The sequence below is a fragment of the Oncorhynchus mykiss genome, chromosome 8 (assembly GCF_057628025.1).
Source record: "Oncorhynchus mykiss isolate SJ-2025 chromosome 8, ASM5762802v1, whole genome shotgun sequence".
In the NCBI taxonomy this organism is placed as follows: Eukaryota; Metazoa; Chordata; class Actinopteri; order Salmoniformes; family Salmonidae; genus Oncorhynchus; species Oncorhynchus mykiss.
This window is the reverse complement of record NC_143029.1, coordinates 23,916,751-23,942,956: the sequence shown is the minus strand read 5'-3', so window position 1 is coordinate 23,942,956 and position 26,206 is coordinate 23,916,751. Positions and strand designations below refer to the sequence as shown.

The following is a 26,206-nucleotide window of genomic DNA, read 5'->3' as shown; positions in this document are numbered from 1 at the left end:
GAACAGCCTGTTCAATGTTTCAATGTTGATGAGGCAGTAATCCAAGAGGAGGCCATACTTTTAGATTATCATTCATCAACTGCTAGATTCATCTCAGGAGATATTATTGCTTCATTCCCCTTTCTGTCTGTCAAGGACATAGATAAATGAAGTCAAAGCAGGGGTGTCAAGCTCATTCCATGGAGGGCCTAGTGTCTGCAGGTTTTTGTTTTTTCCTTTCAATTAAACCCCAGAAAACCAAGTGTGAGGTGTTCCTTACTAATTAGTGACCTTAATTCATCAATCAAGTACAAGGGAGGAGAGAACCCACAGCCACTCTGCCCTCCGTGGAATGAGTTTGACACCTGTGTCAGAAAGCAAACCCACGTTGACACACTAAGTTAAGAGAACCTCATTTGACAATGAAACAGCTGTTGCTCATAGAATAAAGATGAACTTAGCTCACCTGAAACCTTGAGTGTGTCAGAACAGTAATATAACCCCTCCCCTCTTAGTAACCAACGTCGAGCAGTCCTGGTGAAGAGGCTGTCTTTTCTGGGGTGTTCTGCATTGGACAGCTGCTCCATAGGGACAAGAGCTACTTCAAATACCATCTGGCTAATCTTCTTCCCATGCATCAGCTGTCATACATCACTACTAGCATGTGCACCTCCCATTACCCTTCATGAAACCACTGAGATATGTTCGGTCACAGTTTACATTGCACATTAAGCTCAGATCATGCTTGAACTGGAGTATTGTGCTTGCCTTACTCCGGCTCATAAATGTTCCTGTTGTTCCTATGGGTATCATGTGACAGCAGTGGGCTGTCATGATGAGAATGATGTGTGGATCAATGGCTGGGAGAGGTGCTAATGGGTCCATAGAGAGATGGTTGAACTGTTCTTAATAAGCCTGCCACATATCATGCCCTGGGCTCGCTTTGACTTCACCTCTAATGTGTAAAAGAGATGGGGGCAGGTTTACTGAGCACACGGGTAGTGTTTGCACTTCTCTCCCAGACCTTGGATAGGTGCGGCAGGCTCCACAGCTGGTGTGTGTGTGTGTGTGTGTGTGTGTGTGTGAGTGTAATATCAGACCCAGGAGAGTAGGAGGGGTGGTCCTCAGGCTCAGTCCCACCGTGCCTCTCTAACTGCGGCCCACAGGCATCTGTCTCCAACTGGGAACTCCTCCAATACGAATCAAAGCATTGATTCAGCCAGATGTTTAACTCAGATAGCACATAGCTGTCAGGACCCGTTTTTCAACAGGGCAATTATCTCCAATCACTGCTGTCCTTCGCCTACTCATCTAGCCGCCATTTCCATCCCTCTTACCGGATATTACAGGCATCACATTTGGTTATCAATAACGATTGCCAATGTGGAGGGATCTGTGGAGGGTGGGTGGAGGCTGGAGGAGAGAGGCCTGAGATTGGTGACAGGATCCAATTAAGGAACAGGCAGAGAGCGCTACGACTGGCTGCCCACTAAATCAGCACAGGCAATGAGACACCCCAAACTAAGAAGCAACTCTCAGAGAAACCTCAGTGTGATGGCTCTCTCTCACTCACACACACACACACACACACACACACTCAAGCCACTGTAAAATACCTAAGGTTGAAAAACACCTGGGGAAATTCTTCAACAAACAACCACCGAGAGTGAATAGTCATGAGTATTATTGTGAAGTGGTTGCTTGCCACGCGAAGATGTGCCAGAACCTTGACAATGCATTAAATGTTTAATGTTAGATATTTGATGTTAAAATATGCACCCAAGAGACAGATTTTAAGTTCAAAGGATTCGAAACAAGCACATTGTGACACAAGCAGAGCACGTTTGAGAGTCCTCTTTATATTTTTAATGAGAAAGCATAACCACCTGGTCTCTGGTATGGTTTTGCATGCTGTATTAGAGGATTACTTTTTTAGTTGGAGGGCAGCTCCTGACAGTTAACGAAGTAGCAGTTGCCCTTAAACACAGATTTAGGATCAGCAAACCCTCCCAAACCCTAACCAAAACCGTTACGGAGTAGAAGGGCAAAACTGACTTTAGATCCGTGGCTAGAGGCGAGTACACACTTCCCAATTGACCTTCAGTCATGTCAGTGGAAGTACCCATAATGCCTCAGTGTTCCCTGCAGCTGATTCTCATGTGGGAAACAAACTAGGGAAGTAACCTGCAGGCTGAACACAGCTCTCCACACCATCTCTTCCTGAGGGATAAGATGAGATAACTAATGTTTAAAGACAAGACTGGACAAACCAGCATCAGAGACGTGTGTATCAGTTCAAATGATACATGATCATTTAATTATTACTTCCTTAAAATGTACTATACAGGCATGTTTCATCGCCAATGGTGTGCCATTGAATCCTTAGCCTGTCTCAACCCAGCCCAACATGTTCCTCCTCTCTGAACGATATTTCCCTTTATGGCAAAGTCGTTTATAGAACTGTATATTCTACATTTAGGACCTATTTCTGGACTGAGAAATCAAAGCATCCAAAATGAATTTAGCAAATAGGACAAGTAAACTGTGTCACAATACCTGTGGGCCAGCTATAAAAAAAAACGGTGCCTTATCCCAGGTTGGCATCACATGCCAGGGCCTATTTTTAGGTTAATATGACAGTGTGGTACAGTAACGTTAGGATGGTAGACTGGCACACTTTATCTGACCCGGGGGCTATGGCCTAGCTAACACACTCAGATGGGGTTGTTTGTGAGGTGAGAGGGTGAGGGAGGGTGAATGAAGGGGGGGATGGTGAGTGGAGGTTGGTACTGTAGGTAGCCGTTGTCCCAAGCTGGCTGTAGCCTACCCACTCACAACCTGGAGCCTGTAAACATCAAGCTGGCTGTAGCCTAACCACACACAACCTGGAGCCTGTAAACAACAAGCTGGCTGTAGCCTAACCACACACAACCTGGAGCCTGTAAACAACAAGCTGGCTGTAGCCTAACCACTCACAACCTGGAGCCTGTAAACAATAAGCTGGCTGTAGCCTACCCACTCACAACCTGGAGCCTGTAAACAACAAGCTGGCTGTAGCCTACCCACTCACAACCTGGAGCCTGTAAACATCAAGCTGGCTGTAGCCTAACCACACACAACCTGGAGCCTGTAAACAACAAGCTGGCTGTAGTCTACCCACACACAACCTGGAGCCTGTAAACAACAAGCTGGCTGTAGCCTAACCACTCACAACCTGGAGCCTGTAAACAACAAGCTGGCTGTAGCCTAACCACACACAACCTGGAGCCTGTAAACATCCAGCTGGCTGTAGCCTACCCACTCACAACCTGGAGCCTGTAAACAACAAGCTGGCTGTAGCCTAACCACTCACAACCTGGAGCCTGTAAACAACAAGCTGGCTGTAGCCTAACCACACACAACCTGGAGCCTGTAAACATCCAGCTGGCTGTAGCCTACCCACTCACAACCTGGAGCCTGTAAACAACAAGCTGGCTGTAGCCTAACCACTCACAACCTGGAGCCTGTAAACAACAAGCTGGCTGTAGCCTAACCACACACAACCTGGAGCCTGTAAACATCCAGCTGGCTGTAGCCTACCCACTCACAACCTGGAGCCTGTAAACAACAAGCTGGCTGTAGCCTAACCACTCACAACCTGGAGCCTGTAAACAACAAGCTGGCTGTAGCCTAACCACTCACAACCTGGAGCCTGTAAACAACAAGCTGGCTGTAGCCTAACCACTCACAACCTGGAGCCTGTAAACAATAAGCTGGCTGTAGCCTAACCACTCACAACCTGGAGCCTGTAAACAACAAGCTGGCTGTAGCCTACCCACTTACAACCTGGAGCCTGTAAACAACAAGCTGGCTGTAGCCTACCCACACACAACCTGGAGCCTGTAAACAACAAGCTGGCTGTAGCCTAACCACTCACAACCTGGAGCCTGTAAACAACAAGCTGGCTGTAGCCTAACCACACACAACCTGGAGCCTGTAAACAACAAGCTGGCTGTAGCCTAACCACTCACAACCTGGAGCCTGTAAACAACAAGCTGGCTGTAGCCTAACCACACACAACCTGGAGCCTGTAAACAACAAGCTGGCTGTAGCCTAACCACTCACAACCTGGAGCCTGTAAACAACAAGCTGGCTGTAGCCTAACCACTCACAACCTGGAGCCTGTAAACAACAAGCTGGCTGTAGCCTAACCACTCACAACCTGGAGCCTGTAAACAACAAGCTGGCTGTAGCCTAACCACTCACAACCTGGAGCCTGTAAACAACAAGCTGGCTGTAGCCTAACCACTCACAACCTGGAGCCTGTAAACAACAAGCTGGCTGTAGCCTAACCACACACAACCTGGAGCCTGTAAACAACAAGCTGGCTGTAGCCTAACCACACACAACCTGGAGCCTGTAAACAGCAAACTGGTGTGAGGAGGAGATTCATTGCAATCACATTGGAAAGCTATGGCAGCTTTCAGGAAGCAAAGTCTCTTTCCCCATTATTCCTGTGCTTTGTCTCGGTGTACTAGCCTTTCTCATTGGATTATGTTTCATGTTTGCTGTGTGGGTCCACAGAGAGAGGATGAGTCTATCCATGGCAGCAGCAGGGCTGAAGACAGACCCCTCCAACAGTCAGTGGTAATCCAAACAGAATGTGAGTTCCTCTGTTCAACCCCATAGTGCATCACAGCTCCTCTCCCCTAGCTGGAACTTTCGGGATTCTATACACGCATGGGATTCTATACACTCATTCACTGATCCACCAAGAGACACTGCCAGACAGGTACATATTTACTACTGCACACTGGGCCACACAGAATGACCCATTTATTAATTGCATATTAATTACATTAATTAATGACAGTAATATAAATGTGTAATAGCTTATATTCATTCCCTGCCTTTTTGCATTAGATTTTATTTTTCAGAAGCTCAGACACAGTATATGTGTGTAATCTGGAATGTGAGATTTTGCTGTTCATTGCCATCCTCATATGTATATTGATATTTGCCCTGAGTCCACAACTTGTTGTCTTCTCTCTCTGTTTGGCCATCTGGTTCAGTAATAATAATCTCACATATGGGTTCCCTCTGCTCCTCAACAACATATGGGTTCCCTCCGCTCCTCAACAACATATGAGTTCCCTCCACTCCTCAACAACATATGGGTTCCCTCCTCTCCTCAACAACATATGGGTTCCCTCCTCGCCTCAACAACATATGGGTTCCCTCCTCTCCTCAACAACATATGGGTTCCATCCTCTCCTCAAATACATATGGGTTCCCTCTGCTCCTCAACAACATATGGGTTCCCTCCGCTCCTCAACAACATATGGGCTGAATGTACTGTAGCCCAACATATCATACCTACATATTGCTTAAATCATCACCTCAGCAGAAACCGTTTTAAGTAAGAACGCAGGAGGGACCAGAGATTCATTTTATGGAACCCCCCAACCAGAAAAACTCTCTCTCCGCTTCGCAAGGACACATTTATCTTCCCTACAGAAAATTCACCAAGTCCACCAGCAGCAATACGCTGCTTCCCTTCCCAGTCCCCTCACAGCTGTTGTGTCTGACAGAGTGCCTAGTAATATGCTGTGTGCATGCTATTTAAGAAAGCCTTGTATGTAAAGTACACTCCGGGCTATGGCTGAAGTGACTGATGGTTTCTGTGCAGCGCACCAAGATGCGGCTGCTATCCCAGAAAGCCAGAGGCATACACAGCAGCTACACTAGTTTATATACTCCTCCTCCTCCTCCTCCTCCTCCTCCACAAGCCGTATCAGATTATTCTCACGTTGCTGTTATACAGTATATAGAAATATTGCCTATTGGACATTGCCTACGCCCTCGTTTTTCAACGTCACTGACGGGTTCTTCTACCATGATCTGTACATCTCATCTAATGTTGCTCACACCAGCAATGAAACTGGACTAATACTTGTGCCTGAAACTATGGGTCTCATAGTATATTCTCTGCTGCCCTGTACCAGTGTGCCATCACTTCAACAGGATGGTCTCTCTCCTCATGATAATTAGATGCAGTCCTCTTCACTGAGCTTACTATACCGCAGCAGCAGACTGTTGGAGTCCTGTTGGCGCGGGTTTACTGAGGTAGTGTTGTTCCGGGGGTAGGCCTGCATTTTCATAAGCTGGTTCTTCTCTCCTCTCTCACAGAGGAGAGATTTAACGTGGGCCTCACAGCCAGGAAGCGCACCAGGGCTGCTATTGTTCAAAGCTTCTTTGATTTGGCAGATTTTAATCACTTCTTTGCATGGCAGGTAGGTAGGAGTTACAGAGAGAGTCATACTCCAAGGCTGGGGAAATGCATGGTAATATTCATTTCAATCTGGCTTTCAAGTGGTGCACTGACTGGGGGACCTCATACACAAAGCACTGCAGAGACCTGTGAAAACCTGTCAATCACTCTATTGCTATAGTCAGACTCAAAGAGCAGAATGAAGATCAGTGTTTGCAGAACGAATCAGGCTTTGCTACAGTAGATTTTGAATTCATAATTCTCTGTTGGAATATAATTGACATATATGGTAGTTTAGTTGGGACAATAATGAAAGGAAAAATACCATGCTACAGACTCCATTTTGCTGTGTCACTGAAAGCATAGTTTTAAACTCTCCTATTATAAATATTTGTAAATATAGTATTAGTGTTGTATTGATAATATCCCTGGCTCGTGTTTTTCAAACCGAGGAAGAACTCTTGCTGGTCATTTAACGAACTGTGACTTAAGGAGAAGTATATCTCTAAATTCATGTATAACACTTGTATTTTCATCAACATTTATGATGAGTATTTCTGTAAATTGATGTGGCTCTCTGCAAAATCACTGCATGTTTTATAACTACTGAACGTAACGTGCCAATGTAAAATTAGATTTTTTGATATAAATATGCACTTTATCGAACAAAACATACATGTATTGTGTAACATGAAGTCCTATGAGTGTCATCTGATGAAGATCATCAAAGGTTAGTGATTAATTTTATCTCTATTTGTGCTTTTTGTGACTCCTCTCTTTGGCTGGAAAAATGGCTGTGTTTTTCTGTGAGTTGGTGGTGACCTAACATAATAATTTATGGTACTTTCGATCTAAAGCCTTTTTGAAATCAGACACTGTGGCTGGATTAACGAGAATTTTAAAATGGTGTAAAATACTTGTATGCTTGAGGAATTTTAATTATGAGATTTTTGTTGTATTGAATTTGGCGCTACCGTCCCACATATCCCAGAGAGGTTAATGCAACCGCTGTGTCAGATTTCAAAGAAACTTTACGGAAAAAGCAAACCATGCAATAATCTGAGTACAGCGTTCAGACAACAAAGCAGCCAAAAAGATATCCGCCATATTGTGTACTCAACATTAGTCAGAAATAGCATTATAAATATTCACTTACCTTTGATGATCTTCAGCAGAATGCACTCACAGGAAACCCAGTTCCACAATAAATGTTTGATTTGTTTGATAAAGTTTATCATTTATGTCCAAACAGCTTCTTTTGTTAGGGCGTTTGGTAAACAAATCCAAACGCGCATGCAGGTCCAGCCGAACGTCGGACGAAAAGTTCAAAAAGTTCCATTACAGCCTGTAGAAACTTGTCAAACTAAGTATAGAATCAATCTTTAGGATGTTTTTATCATAACTCTTCAATTATGTTCCAACTGGAGAATTCCTATGTCTGTAGAAAAGCAATGGAACGGTACTCTGCCAGACACCTGGCTCAATCCCCTCTCATTCGCCCCCACTTCACAGTAGAAGCCTCAAACAAAGTTCTAAAGATTTCCACAAGGCTTCCACATCTTAGTGGAAGCCATAGGAAGTGCAATATGACCCGATTTACACTGTATATTGGAATGGCAAAGAGTTGAAAAAATACAAACCTCAGATTTCCCACTTCCTGGTTGGATTTTTCTCAGGTTTTCGGCTGCCATATGAGTTATGTTATACTCACAGACATTCAAACAATTTTAGAAACTTCAGAGTGTTTTCTATCCAATACTACTAATACTATAAATATATTAGCATCTGGGACAGAGTAGCAGGCAGTTAACTCTGGGCACTTTATTCATCCAAGCTACTCAATACTGCCCCCCTGTCACCAAGAAGTTAACAGATGAATATGATAACACTACTCAGGGGAGCGCTTTTTTCAAAAGAGACCATGGCCTAGGTCCTATCCGCCCTCAAGACAGGCATTCCTCGGTACTTGTCTCCGTTAATAAATCACTATATCCAGTCTCCACAGAGCAGCTGTGAATTTGAATGAATGTTTAAAATCCCATTCAAGTAGAAAGGGAGATGAGAATACTTATTATTGGGCTGCCTCTGTGTACCAGGACTGTGTTGTATGTGATAGATGTGCAGACCAGACACGGTGGATAAAAGATCCCGTCCCAAAACATTCAGCATTTCCTGAGAATGAATGCTGCTGAGGAAAGGAGAGGAGATGATGGGGAGAGGAGAGGAGATGAGATGATGAGGAGATGATGGGGAGAGATGAGATGAGATGAGATGTTGGGGAGAGGAGATGAGATGATAGGGAGAGGAGATGAGATGATAGGGAGAGGAGATGATGAGGAAATGAGATGATAGGGAGAGGAGAGGAGATGATGGGGAGAGGAGATGAGATGATGGTGAGAGGAGATTAGTTGATGGGGAGAGGAGAGGAGATTATGGGGAGAGGAGAGGAGATGATGGGGAGAGGAGAGGAGATGATGGGGAGAGGAGATGAGATGATGGGGAGAGGAGAGGAGATGAGATGATGGGGAGAGGAGAGGAGATGAGATGATGGGGAGAGGAGAGGAGAGGAGATGATGGGGAGAGGAGAGGAGAGGAGAGGAGATGATGGGGAGAGGAGAGGAGAGGAGAGGAGAGGAGAGGAGAGGAGAGGATGGGGAGAGGATGGGGAGAGGAGATTAGATGATGGGGAGAGGAGAGAAGATGAGATGATGGGGAGATGATGGGGAGAGGAGATGATGGGGAGAGGAGAGGAGAGGAGATGATGGGAAGAGGAGATGAGATGATGAGAAGAGGAGATGAGATGATGGGGAGAGATGAGATGATGGAGAGAGATGAGATGGGATGATGGGGAGAGGAGATGATTAGGAGAGGAGAGCTCTATCTCCTATCCTCAAATCTCATCAGAGAGAGGATGTCGCACATAGGAGATGATGGAGAGAGATGAGATGGGATGATGGGGAGAGGAGATGAGATGATGGGGAGACGAGAGGAGATGATAGGGAGAGGAGATGATTAGGAGAGGAGAGCTCTCATATCCTCAAATCTCATCAGAGAGAGGATGTCGCACATATGCGCCTGAACAAAAATAAATCCTGATGAGCGGCTTTGATGTCAGGAAGGGAGAGCAGTGGGTTGAGCTGCCTGGTACTCTCAGACCTGGCCTGGATTCATGACTGAAGGCTTTTAATATCCTTGATTAACCCTAGCTTCCCTGGATCTTTTCAACTAATTCATACATCTTTTAGGAAAAGTCCCATAAACAATGGTATTCAGGTATACTGTACATTTGTGATGATGATGATGAGAAAGACAATTCTATGGATCTTCGATGGAACTTTGAGAGTCTTGGGGCAGGTGGTGTAATGCATCGTAGATTTTGTGAAAGATGATTTTTGAATGTCATTTGAAGATGAATTTCTCTGGATCAGCAACTCTAAGTAACCAGAAAATACAGTCTTACAGTACATAATGACAGTTTAAATGTGCCTGCTGTATTAACATTGAACAAGAAACTAGTGCTGAGCGATTAGTGCTTTCTGACATCGGTTCGGTTTCGGTTTGATTATAAAAAAAGAATCACGGTTTTCGATTTCGTTTTCAATTATTTTTCTGAACCTTAAATGCACTATGCATTATGTGGGTTGGATGCTGTAACACAGAATAAAACAATGAATAAAAGTACCCATGATGGTAGTGACTGCCCATTATTACCATCATTTCTTCACATTACTTTAATAAAATATTCAGTTTTTTTTCTTCTATTTGATAACTTTATAATTTCTTTCCAAGTCTTCATCTCATCTCTATAGAGCTGCTGCCTATGCTGTCTGATAGAATCCCTATATTAGTAGTGCTTCAAAGTAAATAAGGCATCCTTTTACAACTGCTGAATAGCAACTATCAACCAGTTAGATCCTTTATTTTCAGGTAGAGATACCTCATGAAGCAACTGCTCTCTCTCTCTCTAAATCACGCATTCTTCTCTCTTCTCTCCCTCTCTGTGTCTGGCCCGCACTAATGTAAGGTAGCAGGCATAAAAGAAACACACAGACTGGGTAAGTAGAAACACAATGGATTATGGTCAATGTCAGTGGTGAGTTTAGAATGTCAATCTTGGTGGGGCAAAAACTGTTAGGGCCTACGTAAAGCTGTTCCAACATCTTACCACTGCTACACCTGGCTATCAGTGGAGCCTTGTCTGGCAGCAAAACAGTTCATTCAGCCTCATTTACTGCCTTTAAAAAAACACAGCTGATATGACTCACTTGCTTAAACAAATGTGGTTTCTAATGACAATTGAGATGTACAAACTATGGCATAAGGGGACAACAAGCGGATAAGAGGCAATACGTAATTTCGATTAAGACATTAATGAGCGAGCTAGGACGTACATAGTCAATATAACTATTTGTTTAGCACTTTTGAAATGTACTGCGACAGAATTCAGAACATGGGCCGTTCTTACAGTGTTCTCCCTGTATACCAAGTCAGAACCGTAGGATAAATAAAGGGCATATAAGCAGACAATGAAAGCTCTTAAAAAATGTGATGATTACATTTCTCTAAAACATGTTATAGGCTACATGTGCACCACCAAGTCAGAACAGTAGGTGAAAACAAGAGGGGTAAATAGACCAAATTATAAGGCTGAGGCACATGGGCTACTAACAGCTTACTACACAACAAACACTTAGTATTATTTTTTTAGATACAGTATACATATCTCCCTGGCATATTACATAATTTATGTAGCAGCATACAAGACATTTTTGTGACTGACCTTGTTGTGCTGTACTCACTTGAACAGGAAGGTGGTGTGGTGGTCCTTCATGGGCAAATTCAAACTTTGTCATCAAAGCCTGGCAATCTCTGTATTTATGGTGCTTTCAAGACAACTGGGAACATGGGGTGAAAAAAGGTTGAATCATGATGACGTCAGTGATTTTCAGGTCGTAGCTCTAGAAAGAGACCCGAGTTCCCGATTTCCAATGCCGAGTTGGATGAAAGTTAAAAACGCATTTTCCCAGTCGGAACTCATTTTTCCCGAGTTCCCATTTATCTTGTCAGATTTTGCAGTTCCGAGTTTATAGTTGTTTTGAGTGCGGCACAAGTCATGCTTCATTGACAGCATGGCCAATGTTGAATGTTTGTAATTTTAAACTAGGAAAAGATACCATTAATCTTAGACTTGGGACCACACAGCCACTCCACTGAATAGCAGGCTAATGATTGCTTTGCAATGCTTGCAGTTAGCCATTGATTCCTTCCAAACCACTCATTGTTGAATTTGCAATTTCCAACTTGTTTTGTAATATTTATGTCCAATGGCCGATGAGCACTGATGCGTTTTATATATCATTTCTCTCCATTATTTATCTTCATTTGAGAAGGATTGATTTGCCAGTGGATTGTCGACTTGATTGATGATGATGACTACTAGCTAAGATTTTGAAAGTATGATGTTGACATGATCAGTCCAATCAAAGCTACTGTAGATATAACGTGATTTGACGTCATTCTTATCTGTCCAATGACCTTGAGCCTTCTTGGATGGGCACTTCTAATGTAACTACAGTATATGGCAGCACCCAAGGGGCTTGAATTCTCGAGGTCTACCCTTAGACTTGGAGGTGACGTAGTGTCCCCATGAGTGACAGGCTCTGCCCCACCTGCCCTAAATGACGGGTCGCCACTGGTCATTGTAATTAATTACCATGTTTTCCTCGCGAAACTATGTAGAATATTGGCCTGTTGGAAACTATAACTCCCTACTACATCGCACAGTTCGGGCCTGATCTGATTTATTGCTAGAGAAACTGCGTAATGTGTGCATTAAGCTCACAGACATTTTTTCAATAATGTTTAAATAATTTACCCATTGGTCAAAAAAAACAAAAATAACCAGCATTTCAGTTAATCGTTCAACACTACAAGAAACACACAACCAGTACAATAATCGATTATTCACTACTTACAGGGTCCCTCTGTCCTTCAGTTACTAATCCACACTCAAGGATTGTCTCTCTCTTCTCCTTTGAAGGGATCCACACACAGAGAGCTCTGCTACAGCCCCCACTGTCTCCTCCTCTTCTCCTCTGTGGCTAGTGTTGCTTTTTGACCCAGGCTGCCTCACTACGCCCAATATTCTCACCCAGATAGTCCCTCTAAAGAGTCTTGTCTATATTACAGGAGATGGAACGGAACAACCGAACCTGAGGCTGACCTTTGAGGTTAGAGGCGTTTATATGTGTGTGTGTCCAGTGCCTGCCAGCTGTCTGTTGTAGAGACTGCAGATTCTGATACTTAGGCATTCTCTGTTAGAGGAGATGGATGTTCTTTGACCACACCCTGCTCCCTGCCCGCCCACCTGCCCGGCCAACATCTAAACAACAGCTTCTCTAATGTGGGTACCTGCGCTACTTGTTACTTACTGTTGTTGTTAGGCGCAGGCAAATTGCAAATGGCTTGATGTTAGGGTCATGACGACATCTCTCTCTCTCTGTCTATTAATATGCCAGAACTAAATGCGATTCTGTTGTACATTGCCATTTCCTACATCATGACTGTATCTAGTGTTTAGTTTACTGGAGGCTTCCCACAAAGTGATATGAACATCCATTGTGCTCCATATAAGTGAACTAGAGGAGACCAGAGATTTTAAGAGATTCTCAAGGCCCAGTGTTGAGAGGTGTGTGTCTGAGGTAAACTGTTGTTGTGGCTCTGCACTGCTGAATATGCCTCCTGAGATAACGCTCTCTTGAAACGAGTTAAGAAAGCAGAAAGCTTTGAATAGATGTAGGCTTTAGCTAGAGATAGGAGAGGAGCGGCAGCATTGGGGATGAATCATGCTCGGCTGGCTGGGAAAAGCTTATTGAGAATCACTCGCTGCCTCCCTGTGCCAGAGGAACAGCACAGACTTGACAGTATCTGCGAGGTACATCTCAACCGATCAGTGTTTTTCTGCCCGAAGCAAATGTGGTGACAGGTGTTGCAGTCGGCTGCGCCAAGTCGGTACCACCCTCAGAATAACACTGGAGGGGGGATAGGGGAACAGGTACAGAAGGACCTTAAGGCGCAGACATAAATACAGACAGGGGTCAATGGGCATCAGGTGTCCATGTGTCAGCCTGACCACCCCACCACACTCCTGCTTCTCTCAGCCTCATATGAAACTTTTAGAAGGCTTCAATAATAGAGGCTGTATACACACAGACTGGTCAAGTGGTCTCCCAAACAGCAGTGATAAAATATTAATTGATTCCAGCACCATATGCATGCTAATCTGGACAACGTCTCTCTTCATCCACCCAGGATTTGAAACTTTATTTTTTACATTTAACTAGACAAGTCATATAAGAACATCTTCTTACTTACAATGACAGCCTGAGAACAGTTGGTTAACTGCCTTGTTCGGGGGCAGAACAACAGATTTTTACCTTGTCAGCTCAGGGATTTGATTTTGCAACCTCTTGGTTACTGGCCCAACACTCTAACCTCTAGGCTACCTGCCACCCCAGAAAGAAAGAAAATATCTACAGAAAATATCTGCTTGCCAGGCTCTGAAAGGATGAGAAAAAACATCCAGTGTTTGTCATTGGGCACTCAATTTTTTATTAAAGCACTTTTTATTAAAGCAACAGGAAAGTTGTTGAACACAATGGCTAATTTGATTTAAGCCAAGTTGAAAATAAATATGAAATTACAGTTTGTGTTTGTTTGCTGTTCTTTCCTGTGCTTATCTGTCTGGCACACAGCTCCCTTGATGTTTCTCTGTGCATCTCAGCACACACAGAGCAGACTGCTGAGGAGAAAGCACATCAAACTCATGGCTTAATGACTCAAAAACAGTAGTGTTGACGACAGCAGAAAACAATGGTAACTTTATCATCGTCCCCATCGCCTGTCTTTCAGCACAAGCCAGACTTGTTATCTTATCACTCCGCTGGAAATACTGAACAAATCACCTTGAGCTAAAGACAGAGAGAGAGAGAGAGAGAGAGAGAGAGAGAGAGTGAGCAAGAGAGCGAGAGAATGTTTACTGTGTTGGTTGTTGGTGTCATTTGAACAGAAGTGTTGATGTTCTCCACATTGGCCACAGATGGATTAGCATCTTCTGTCTCCACGTAAACACACACACACACACACTTACCCTCTCTTCAGCCGTGTGTATGTGTGTGTGTGTGTGTGTGTGTGTGTGTCCTCTGAGACATTTTCTACTACACCAGACATGACCAGCCATCCACCTCAGTGTGAGCTACTCCCACACCTTGTCTGGTCAGAGGTAGCTGTGGTGTTGGATGCTGTTTTAATAATGACATCTTCTGCTCATCTATCATTTATAGAACTGCACCTCCTCAAGTTTCTGTCCTGGCATGGCTGTCATTATCATTCTCATCACATATTCGTAGTACTGTCCTTCCTCCCACAACAGCAAGCTTTTGTCTAGTTACCCTTAGCAACACTGTTCTCTTAATTATGAAGCGGTTTTGAACGGTTTACAGGAGATACAGGACAATCTGCCTATCTGTCCTTGGCTTTGTTATTCGTCTTTGACTTTGGAATATCAACCAGAGACTGATAAGATGGAGAAGAGACACTTGGTTTTACAGTCTGTGAAGCCGTCAAAAAGAAAGACAAAGTCAATAGCTGCACAACTTTGGCTTTGAAGCCAACATGAACTGTTTTGAGTAGTTCTGAGTTGACCTGCTGGCTGATGTCTCCTGAATTGTTTTGTGTCTCTCTCCATCAGATGCACCACATTGCATTATAACCCAGATCTGCCCTCCACCTCCATCGTCATCACTTTCCACAACGAGGCCCGCTCCACTCTGCTACGGACCATCAGGAGGTAAGAGATCCCTCTGCCCTGTTACCAGTGGCAATTCTAGCATGTAAATCTTGGTGGGACAAACAAAAAACTGTGATGAATGCCAAGAAAGCCACGACACAACACTAAACAATACATTCATTGCACTATAACGATGACAAATGATGCCCACAAACTGTTAGGGCCTACATAAAGCTGTCCCAACAGCAGAGCTTTCTTTTCAGGCACCATGGAGTGAATCCTTACCACTGCTACACCTGGACATCCGTGGAGCCTTGCCTGGCAGCAAAACAGTTCATTCAGCCTCATTTACTATTTTTTTAAACAGAGCTGAGATGGCTGACTTGCTTAAACAAACATGGTTTCTACTGACAATTGAGATGTACCAACTATGGCATAAGGGAACGACGACCGGATAAGAGGTGTTCTGACAGAGTAAAATTCAGGGACGACTAGTGAAGCTCAAACCAAGTTTATTCACCCACTGGGCCAAACAGCTGAAAAAGACAGACTTGTTTCCACCAGCACAAGCATTTATACCCTCCTTTAGGCGGAGTCTCCTCCTTGCACATCTAAGCACTGCATATTTGTTGCTAGGCAGAAAGTTAAGTGATGTGTGTAATAAAACTCTTCCTTCTGCCTTCATCTAACCTGACCTGAACTCAGCCCACATTCCTCACTAATCCACAGCAACCCTTATCAATGACAACAACCAAGTGATTGCCTTTTCCCTCACTCAGTAACTTTCCAAACCCCTCGTTCTTATCCACCCTCCATTAACCCCACCATATACATTCCTCATACATGTAATAATTTACTTCTAGTATGGTAAGTATATCAAGCTAGACTCCAACAGAGGCAATCCATAATTTCGATTAAGACATTAATGAGCGAGCTAGGACGGACGTAGTCAATATAAAAATTTGTTCAGCACTTTTGAAATGTACAGCGACAGAATTCAGAACATGAGCCGTTCTTACAGTATTCTTCCTGTACTCCAAGTCAGAACCGTAGGATAAATAAAGGGGGTTTATATGCAGACAATGAAAGCTCTTACAATATTCTATGATTGAATTTCTTTAAAACATGTGCACCACCAAGTCAGAACAGTAGGCTAAGTTATGAGGAGAAAAGGGACCAAATTATTAGGGTGAGGCACATGGGCTACTAACAACTTACTACACAAGATACGCTTAGTATTACATTCTTGGCTACAGTATACTTGGCTCCCGAGTGGTGCAGCGGTCTAAGGCACTGCATCTCAGTGCAAGAGGCATCACTATAGTCCCTGGTTTGAATCCAGGCTGTACCACATCTGGCTGTGATTGGGAGTCCCATAGGGCGGTGCACAATTGGTCCAGCGTCGTCCAGGTTTGGATGGGGTAGGCCGTCATTGTAAATAAGAATTTGTTTTTCATTGACTTTCCTTATAATTTTTTTTTTTTAAAGATCTCCCTGGCTGTTACATCAACGCAGGGAGTCAGAAAGCAGGTGCAGTTAGTGAGTTTACTAATAATGAACAATACAAAACAAGAGACATGTCTGACAGTGAAACATAACCAATACTGCCTGAAGAGTGATGCTAGATAAAGGGGGAGTAATCAGGGTAGTGATGGAGTCCAGGTGTGCCTTATGATGGGGCGCAGGTGTACGTAATGATGGGTTGCCAGGACCGGTGGTTAGTAGACCGGTGACGTCGAGTGCCAGAGAGGGGGAGTAGACGTGACACTGGCATATTACATAATTTATGCAGGAGCATACAATATATTTTTGGACTCACCTTGTTGTGCTGTACTCACTTGAATAGGAAGGTGGCACGGCCGTCCTTCTTGTGGGCTCTAGAAAGGGGCCCAAGTTCCCGACTTTTGGATTCCGAGTTGGATGAGTTGTTATATTCAGGAATGACTTCGGTCAACAGCTTGACGGTGTTTCCTCCGACACATTGGTGCGGCTGGCTTCCGGGTTAAGCGAGCAGTGTGTCAAGAAACAGTGCGGCTTGGCAGATTAATCTACAGACATGGATGATTTACTTACCGTTGAAGTAGAGGCTAGTGTTCTGGCTGGAATCCATGCAACACTGGAATAGTTGTGTGAGAAGGTAGCAGGGCTGAGGGGGAGTTTGGAGTTCAGCCAGAGTGAAATTCTCACACTCCAAGGAGAAAACAAGGCACTCACAGCCAAGGTAAAAAATCCACATGTATTGTCTACTCAGGGAAAACAGGGTGATGAAGGAGTCGCTACTAGACATACAAAGTCGTAGCATGTGTGAAAATCATATTTTTTCTGGGATTCCTGAGGACGCATCCAATAATCCAGAGGGCGCGATCACAGAATTCATGCAATCCGCCTTGAAACTTTCTATAGAGACTGTGAACAAAGTAGCTTTCCACCGAGTACACACTTGGAGTTCGGAGCGACAAAACCAAGGGTCCCCTACCGATCATCGCAAAATTTGAACACTACCAACAAAAGGAGCTGATCAAAAGCAGGGGAATGGAGCTTAAAGGGACCAAATTCGGTCTCAATTACCAATTTCCAAGGGAGATCAAACAAACGTCGTAAGAGACTGTATCTGGTACAAAGGCAACAATGGTACAAAGGCCACAAAAATAACATACAAAACAGGCACACAAAAAAAAGCTCTGCCCTACCTTCCCTGAATGACGCGTAACCACTGCCTGTTACTGACCCTGGACTAGGTCACTGTCCGTTTGCTCTCAGACCTGTGCCTGACTCATAAGGACTCTCCATTTAATCCTGATACCCAAGTGCCAAACCCCTCTATTGTCTTCCCAGCCTGACCCTTGACCTTTCCCATAGCTGCCTCACCGCCACCCCACCTGTCCCTGGGTGTCAGCAGCTTGCCTCGGCAGCTTGCCTTAGCACAATGCAGGCCTCCCCTCTCCTGCCAATGTCTCCTGGAGCCGGTTCAGCTCATTACAGCTGAGTAGTCAGCAGAGACCCGGGCTGTCTCTTAATGATCACACAGAGAAGACTCCTGAGTCCTGACCACCACTCCACCGGGGAAAAAACTGTCCTGTTTATGTGTCCGCCCCAAACCTTTTTCAAAGCGCTGCAGTTTCAACAAATTAAAAGACAATCCCTCCCAGTAGGTTTCAGCCTGCCCGTCCCTTTGGTTTTTTGGCCGACTTGTCTGTTTGCAACTTTTTCACAATTACTCATTTCTCCTGCAAAAAAAGTTTGTAATTGTGCCTATAGCCACTCTGCAGGCTCAGGAAATAATGGTCTCTAGCTCCAGGCTCCGTCCCTTACAATAGCAATGGAAGAACACCAATGGAAGTTTGCTTTCCTGATAATGAATTAATCTACAGAACACACCGTCTCTCTCTCTCTACAAGTGTGCCTTCCTCATTACAGAACATCTTTGTCCAGGGTAGTGTACTGTAGCACTCAGAGTCACATATCACGCTGTTAAAGACATCCTGAGGGGGTACAGTACCAACACCCTCCCCGTGGCCCTCAGGGACGTCAGGGTGGGGTTTAATTAGCACAGTGTTTCATGGCTGCCAGCATGTTTGTGTCATCATGGTGGCCTGCCTGTCTGTAATTACACAGCCTCAGCCTCACTCAGCCCTCTGCCACATGCCGTCGCCACCAGTGATGTAGATAATAGGAAAAACAACAACAACACTAATCTTCTGAGGTTTCTGTACATTAATAAGGTTGTCTGTGTGTTCTGGCACCTTCCTGTAAACTGAGGCTGGCTGGGGTTCATGGGCTGGTTAGACCCAGTTATACCCCCTGACGCATAGCCCACCAAGGGCTCCTCAGCCTGTCTGTCTGTTAGCCTATCCCCCCCCCCCCCCCCCCCCTTCTCTCTTACCTCAGTTTGTGCCAGAACCAAACATTGATACAGAGCGGGTTTAAAAAGCAGGCCGTGGGCCTCTCTCTTTGATTTGTGTTAGTGCTGACAGAGGCTATTACCACAATCCAGCCCTCAGAACCCTCTGAGGTGGAGGGGGAATAGGCTGGGAGCTTGCTCTTCCAGACAGAGCTGGGAGCGATAGTTCAGGAGAGGAGATGAAGAGGAGAGATGAGGAAAGGGGAAGGGGAGGATAATATGGATGTGAGAAGAGGGTAGGTTAGGGGAGGAGAAGTAGAGGGAATGAATACAGAGGAGGAGAGGGGAAAGTAGAGGAGAAGAAATGAGGGGAACAATATGAAAGAGTAGTAGGAAGGACAGATCTGTCTGTGTTTTCATAGCCCCAGGAGGTAGAGAAAACTACAGGGGAAACAGTCACTGGACACATATTGCACTGGGATGCTATATTCTAGTCATGTTTGGAGAGCGGGGCACTCTGAGTTCCAAACAGTACAAGAGCAGAAGTAGGTCATCATAACTTGTGTAAATGGCTTGCGTCCGCAATACAAACTCATGACAATCAGTACTAAACAAATGACATAAATGAGAAAATGGTGTAGATTAGGCTATTTTTCAAATCTCACCTGTTCCTGCATGTGCCACAATGGATTTCATTGATGCTGTGTTTGGTCGTAATGTATTCCTCCTACTCATCGTTTTTCCCCCCAAATGAAAAGCATTTTGGAATGCATCAGGAGAAACAGAAATGCATTAGGCAGTCAAAGGGCTTCTCTCCTGTGTTTGGGTGGTGAGTGTGGGCTTCAAAGTCGCTGTGCTCAAAGTGCAGAGCCGCCCCATAAACACCGCAGGAATCAATATAATGACATTCTAAGAGCGCAATGTACATTAAACACATTTCCACTGCTCTACTAACTCAGGCCTTTTGATTGTGGGTAGTAATTCTACATCATTTGTGTACCCTTAGTTCTGACAGGAACGATTACACAACCTTGTTTTGGATTGATACCAATTCATCTCATTTGTATGCTATTGGAAATTGTTAATTGCCCAATATTTGTCCATTTTGGGCTGTTTAAAAAAAATGGTTTAGAAATATGTCTGTCAATATTTAATTTTGAGGTTATACGACAATCAATAATATATTTTATACAGTATTCAAGTACAGTATATTCACAAACTAACTTTCAAGGACACACTTTGTTTTCTCAGTGTGTTTGATGTTTTTGTGACTGTCAGTGTGTCATAGTTAATGCCCAATGTAATGATGGTGCTGGAGAGGATGGCTGATGTTTTATTGGCTTTTAACCAACCGGACGATTTTGTCTGTTTTTCCCGAATTGTTTGTAACTTATTTTGTACATAATGTTGCTGCTGCCGTCTCTTATGACCGAAAAGAGCTTCTGAACATCAGAACAGCGATTACTCACCTCATATTGGACGAATAATTTTTATTTAATGAGTCTGACGGGAAGGATCTACTCCAAACCCCCGAACAGGCCCTCGTCCCCGTCTTTCACAGGAGAAAGAAACTGAGATTTTGTGGAGGGAGATCGGGGTGTCTTGAGAGGATCAGGCGACTAGTGGCTAATCTGTCTTTGCCATCCGTACTGTTAGCCAATGTTCAATCGCTGAAAAATAAATGGGACGAAATGAAAGCAAGTATATCCAACCAATGGGACATTAAAAACTGTAATATCTTATGCTTCACAGAGTCGTGTCTGAACGTCGACATTAATTACATACAGCTGGGGGGTTATACACTCTATCGGCAGGATAGAACAGCAGCCTCTGGTAAGACATGGGGCGGCGGCCTATGTATATTTGTAAACAACAGCGGGTGCACGATATCTATGGAACTCGAGGTTTAGCTCACCTGAGGTAGTGTAATTCATGATAAACTGTAGACCACACTATCCACCGAGAGACTTTTCATCTTTTTTGAAGCTGTCAACATACCACCACAGACCGATGCTGGCACTGAGACCGCACTCTATGAGCTGTATACCGCCATAAGCAAACAGGAGAACGCTTACGCTCATAGTGGCCAGGGACAGTTGAAGTCGAAAGTTTACATACACTGAGGTCGGAGTCATTAAAACTAGTTTTTCAACCACTCCACAAATTTCTTGTTAACAAACTATAGTTTTTGACAGATTATTTCACTTATAATTCACTGTATCACAATTCCAGTGGGTCAGAAGTTAACATGCACTAAGTTGACTGTGCCTTTAAACAGCTTGGAAAATTCCAGAAAATTATGTCATGGCTTTAGAAGCTTCTGATAGGCTAATTTACATAATATGAATCAATTGGAGGTGTACCTGTGGATGTATTCCAAGGCCTACCTTCAAACTCAGTGCCTCTTTGCTTGACATCTTGGGAAAATAAAAATAAATCAGTCAAGACCTCAGAAAATAATGTATACCTCCAAAAGTCTGGTTCATCCTTGGCAGCAATTTCCAAACGCCTGAAGGTACCACGTTCATCTGTACAAACAATAGTACACAAGTATAAACACCATGGGACCACGCAGCCGTCCTACCGCTCAGGAAGGAGACGCGTTCTGTCTCCTAGAGATGAACATACTTTGGTGCGAGAAGTGCAAATCAATCCCAGAACAACAGTAAAGGACCTCGTGAAGATTCTGGAGGAAATAGATACAAAAGTATCTATATCCACAGTAAAATGAGTCCTATATCGACATAACCTGAAAGGCCGCTCAGCAAGGAAGAAGCCACTGTTTCAAAACTGCCATAAAAAAGCCAGACTACGGTTTGCAACTGCACATGCGGAGAAAGATCGTACTTTTTGGAGAAATGTCCTCTGGTCTGATGAAACAAAAATAGAACTGTTTGGCCATAATGACCATCGTTATGTTTGTAGGGAAAAGGGTGAGGCTTGCAAACCGAAGAACACCATCCCAACCGTGAAGAACGGGGGTGGCAGCATCATGTTGTGGGGGTGCTTTGCTGCAGGAGGGACTGGTGCACTTCACAAAATAGATGGCATCATGAGGCAGGAAAATTATGTGGATATATTGAAGCAACATCTCAAGACACCAGTCAGGAAGTTAAAGCTTGGTCTTCCAAATGGACAATGACCCCAAGCAAACTTCCAAAGTTGTGGCAAAATGCCTTAAGGACAACAAAGTCAAGGTATTGGAGTGGCCATCACAAAGCCCTGACCTCAATCCTATAGAAAATATGTGGGCAGAACTGAAAAATCGTGTGCGAGCAAGGAGGCCTACAAACCTGACTTAGTTACACCAGCTCTGTCAGGAGGAATGGGCCAAAATTCACCCAACTTATTGTGGGAAGCTTGTGGAAGTCTGGGAATGTGATGAAAGAAATTAAAACTGAAATAAATCATTATCTCAACTATTATTCTGACATTTCACATTCTTAAAATAAAGTGGAATCCTAACTGACATTAAACAGGGAATTTTCACTAGGATTAAATATCAGGAATTGTGAAAAACTGAATTTAAATGTATTTGGCTGACTTCTGACTTCAACTCTACATTTAATCTCAGTTTTTCACAATTCCTGAAATTTAATCCTAGTAAAAGATCCTAGTAAGGCTACTCCACCTACATGTACACATTACCTCAATTACCTCGACACTGGTGCACCCGCACATGTACTCTGTACCGGTATCCCCTGTAAATAGCCCCGCTATTGTTATTTTACTGGTTAAGGGCTTGTAAGTGAGCATTTCACTGTAATGTCTACTACACCTGTTGTATTCAGCACATGTGACATACGATTTGATTAGAATTTATTTTATTATTTTTTTTTTTTACCCCTTTTTCTCCCCAATTTCGTGGTATCCAATTGTTGTAGTAGCTACTATCTTGTCTCATTGCTACAACTCCCGTATGGGCTGATACACAACCCAACCAGCCATACTGCTTCTTAACACAGCGCGCATCCAACCCGGAAGCCAGCCGCACCAATGTGTCGGAGGCTACACCGTGCACCTGGCAACCTTGGCTAGCGCGCACTGCGCCCGGCCCGCCACAGGAGTCGCTGGTGCGCGATGAGACAAGGAGATCCCTACCGACCAATCCCTCCCTAACCCGGACGACGCTAGGCCAATTGTGCGTCGCCCCACGGACCTACCGGTCGCGCCCGGTTACGACAGAGCCTGGGCGCGAGCCCAGGGACTCTGATGGCACAGCTGGCGCTGCAGTACAGCGCCCTTAACCAATGCGCCACCGGGGAGGCCCATACGATTTGATTTGAATTGATTTTGATCCTACATCAGTGATGGGCTGGACCCAGCCTTGGAACTCCCACATGAGACTCAACTCTATTGTGTTTGTACCACTGACTCACACGCGATATGACGTACTTCACATGTTTTCAAGACAACTTTAACTTCAATATCTTTCTATGAAACAGACTGTTTATAACAAAAAGAGGTTACAGTCTACAGTCTAATACAGTCTAGAAGTCTATAGCAATCATTCGTTTTGCTGCTGTTCTAGATATAACCCACAGGGCAATAGTCATCCACGTCCCCTGATTAGGCTGCACTTAGAGGCTGAATCAGGACTCTCTGTCTTGCTGTAAAGCTTTACCTGTTACGACCAGGAACGGATTTCTGTCAGTGGCCTTAATAAAGGCATGAGGATCCAGGGGCAGTGGATGGAGCGGGATGGAGCGGGATAGAGAGAGAGAGAGGGAGGAGGAGGGGGAAAGGAGGAGGGGGGAATGGAGTGATGAATGGGTCCAGCATGCACAGCGACGATGGAAGAACAGACCTACGAGCCTGACAGCGCTCCAATTACTCACCCAGACAGGAGAGAGAGAGAGAGAGAGAGAGAGAGAGATACGGTGTGAGAGAGGAGGAGAGGGTAGATGCCTTGATTCAGACTGGGATTAAAGGTGAAGTAATCTGAGGGAGGTGGTGTACCTCTCCCTCCATCTCTCCTCGCCTCATCACCTGCTGTTCAGCCATGTACCCCAGGAGAGGAGAGAATATTAGAGGGAGATTTATGTGTGGTTCTTATAGTGAGAGATTCTAATGTCAGAGGATGGTGCCAAAATGAGTGGTCCTGTATTTTCTCATACCCTTGTAATAGAAAATCATCCAAATTACATTTTGGGGGCTATAGTTATATAAAAAAAACAAGTCATCTCCAGAACTAATGAAATATTGTTATTTTATTTAAGCCGTAATACATTCTCTGAACGATAATGTCATTCTCCATTTTTCCAATAGAACATTTCACATAACACGGGGGGAAAAGTAGATTTCAGTGGTTGCTGCTCTATAAAGATTGTCGTCTAAAAGAAATACAATAGTTTCTAACACTACTGCTGCTCTCTTTTTCATTTGCAGTGTGCTGAACAGGACGCCAGTCCACCTGATTCACGAGATCATCCTGGTAGATGACTACAGTGGGGATGGTGGGTAGAACAGAAGAGCAGCTGTGAGCAGAGATAGATCTGATTCCAGGAGGAAATGGATTGGAGATGGATGTGATGAGCTCTCCCATTCTGGCTCAGCTGCCGGAGAAAAAGGATCAGTGATTGAAAAGATTTCCCCTGTCTATGTCAATGTGTTTTTTACAATTGAATTCCAATTCCATGCACTGTGTGGGTGACGGTTTTATGAACATTGCATCTCACCCTGCATCAAATGTTCCCTTTCAGCAAATGACTGCCTTCTACTCACCAAGTTGCCCAAAGTAAAGTGTCTTCGGAATGACAGGAGAGAAGGTAACCTAGTGTGTGTGTGTGTGTGTGTGTGTGTGTGTGTGGAGAGTATTTCATCCGTGCAATATACAATTGTGTCCTCCACTTGAACACACACCTTAGAGCCCACCACCACTTGCCTTTGCCAAGCCTAAGAGGGAAGATCAGCGTTAGAGCCTCATGCAAGTGTTTTTGTGAGGAGGATGTTTCCCCGCTAGTATCCCACAGTAGATGATTTCATGTTAGACCACAGGGAGAAGCTCAAGCACCAGCTGTGAGACAAGAGAGCAGATTCAGGGATGTGTTGACTCGAGAGGGTTGGATCTTTTTGTGTCAGACACACCGTGATCCCATCTAGACAACGTGGGAATTGTCTGTGTATCTATATAAATAGATTGATTTGATTATAGCAAGACATCAAAAGGTTGACTGGAACATAGTCTGAGCACAAATGCAACACTATTATATTGCATCTATGAGTCATGGTGCTCAGGAAACATATTTATCATGGTTATCATGTTGATGCTTCCTGTTTCACCTTTATATAACTCCACAGAGGACTTTTCTACGATGCCATACAGCACTGTTGTAATAGACTACAGTTTATTAAAAAAAAATGGAATACTAAAAAGCAGCGTGTGCTGATTGCTAGTTAAAACCCCTCTACGCTATCTGCCTCTGCTTCAGCACATTATACAGTCTGAGGTGAAATATATGTTGAAATGCTGAGATGTGAACTCAGACAGTAACGAGATGCAGATTGCTGTGCGTGGATAGAGGTGCGCAAGCCCCAGCTCTCACAGGCGTTTGAAGTTCCCCTGATCAGAGGGTTCAGCATAGAGGTAATGGAGATGAACCCCATCTCACCTCACAGGCTGACAATCTTACCTCCAAAAGACTCCAAAAGCAGCCAGTTTCACCTAATAACACCAAGGCATATGGATACTATCTTACAGCATCCACCTCACTTTACTGTATAACACAAGACAGGGTGCAGTTTTGATCATTGTTGAAGTCTTCAGTATCTTGAAATATGTCATTCTAGGCTATTGCAAAATATGTTTATTCACTAGTTGTATTCACTAGTTGTAGTTCACTACTATGCCAGCAGCATTCCACCCTGCATACCACTGCTGGCTTGCTTCTGAAGCTAAGCAGGGTTGGTCCTAGTCAGTCCCTGGATGGGAGACCAGATGCTGCTGGAAGTGGTGTTGGAGGGCCAGTAGGAGGCACTCTTTCCTTTGGTCTAAAAACAATATCCCACATTGGGACACTGCCCTGTGTAGGGTGCCGTCTTTCAGATGGGACGTTTAACGGGTGTCCTGACTCTCTGAGGTCATTAAAGATCCCATGGCACTTATCATAAGAGTAAGGGTGTTAACCCCAGTGTCCTGGCTAAATTCCCAATCTGGCTCTCAAACCATCACAGTCACCTAATAATCCCCAGTTTACAATTGGCTCATTCATTCCCCTCCTCTCCCCTGTAACTATTGCCCAGGTTGTTGCTGCAAATGAGAACGTGTTCTCAGTCAACTTACCTGGTAAAATAACAAATAAATAGTTGTCATTGTATTCAGTGCAAGTATGCCTGAAAGATATTAAAC

At 44.2% G+C, this 26,206-nt stretch overlaps 1 protein-coding gene across 1 annotated transcript in view; it reads left to right on the top strand.

The window, feature by feature from the left end:
* Positions 1-26,206, top strand: part of galnt14 (UDP-N-acetyl-alpha-D-galactosamine:polypeptide N-acetylgalactosaminyltransferase 14 (GalNAc-T14)) — a 110,511-nt gene that overhangs the window by 34,122 nt on the left and 50,183 nt on the right. The window contains exons 3-5 of the mRNA XM_021612019.3: positions 14,979-15,077; positions 24,247-24,314; positions 24,561-24,626. Coding sequence (XP_021467694.3) covers positions 14,979-15,077; positions 24,247-24,314; positions 24,561-24,626 — 233 coding nt within the window. The remainder of the gene's footprint in view (positions 1-14,978; positions 15,078-24,246; positions 24,315-24,560; positions 24,627-26,206) is intronic.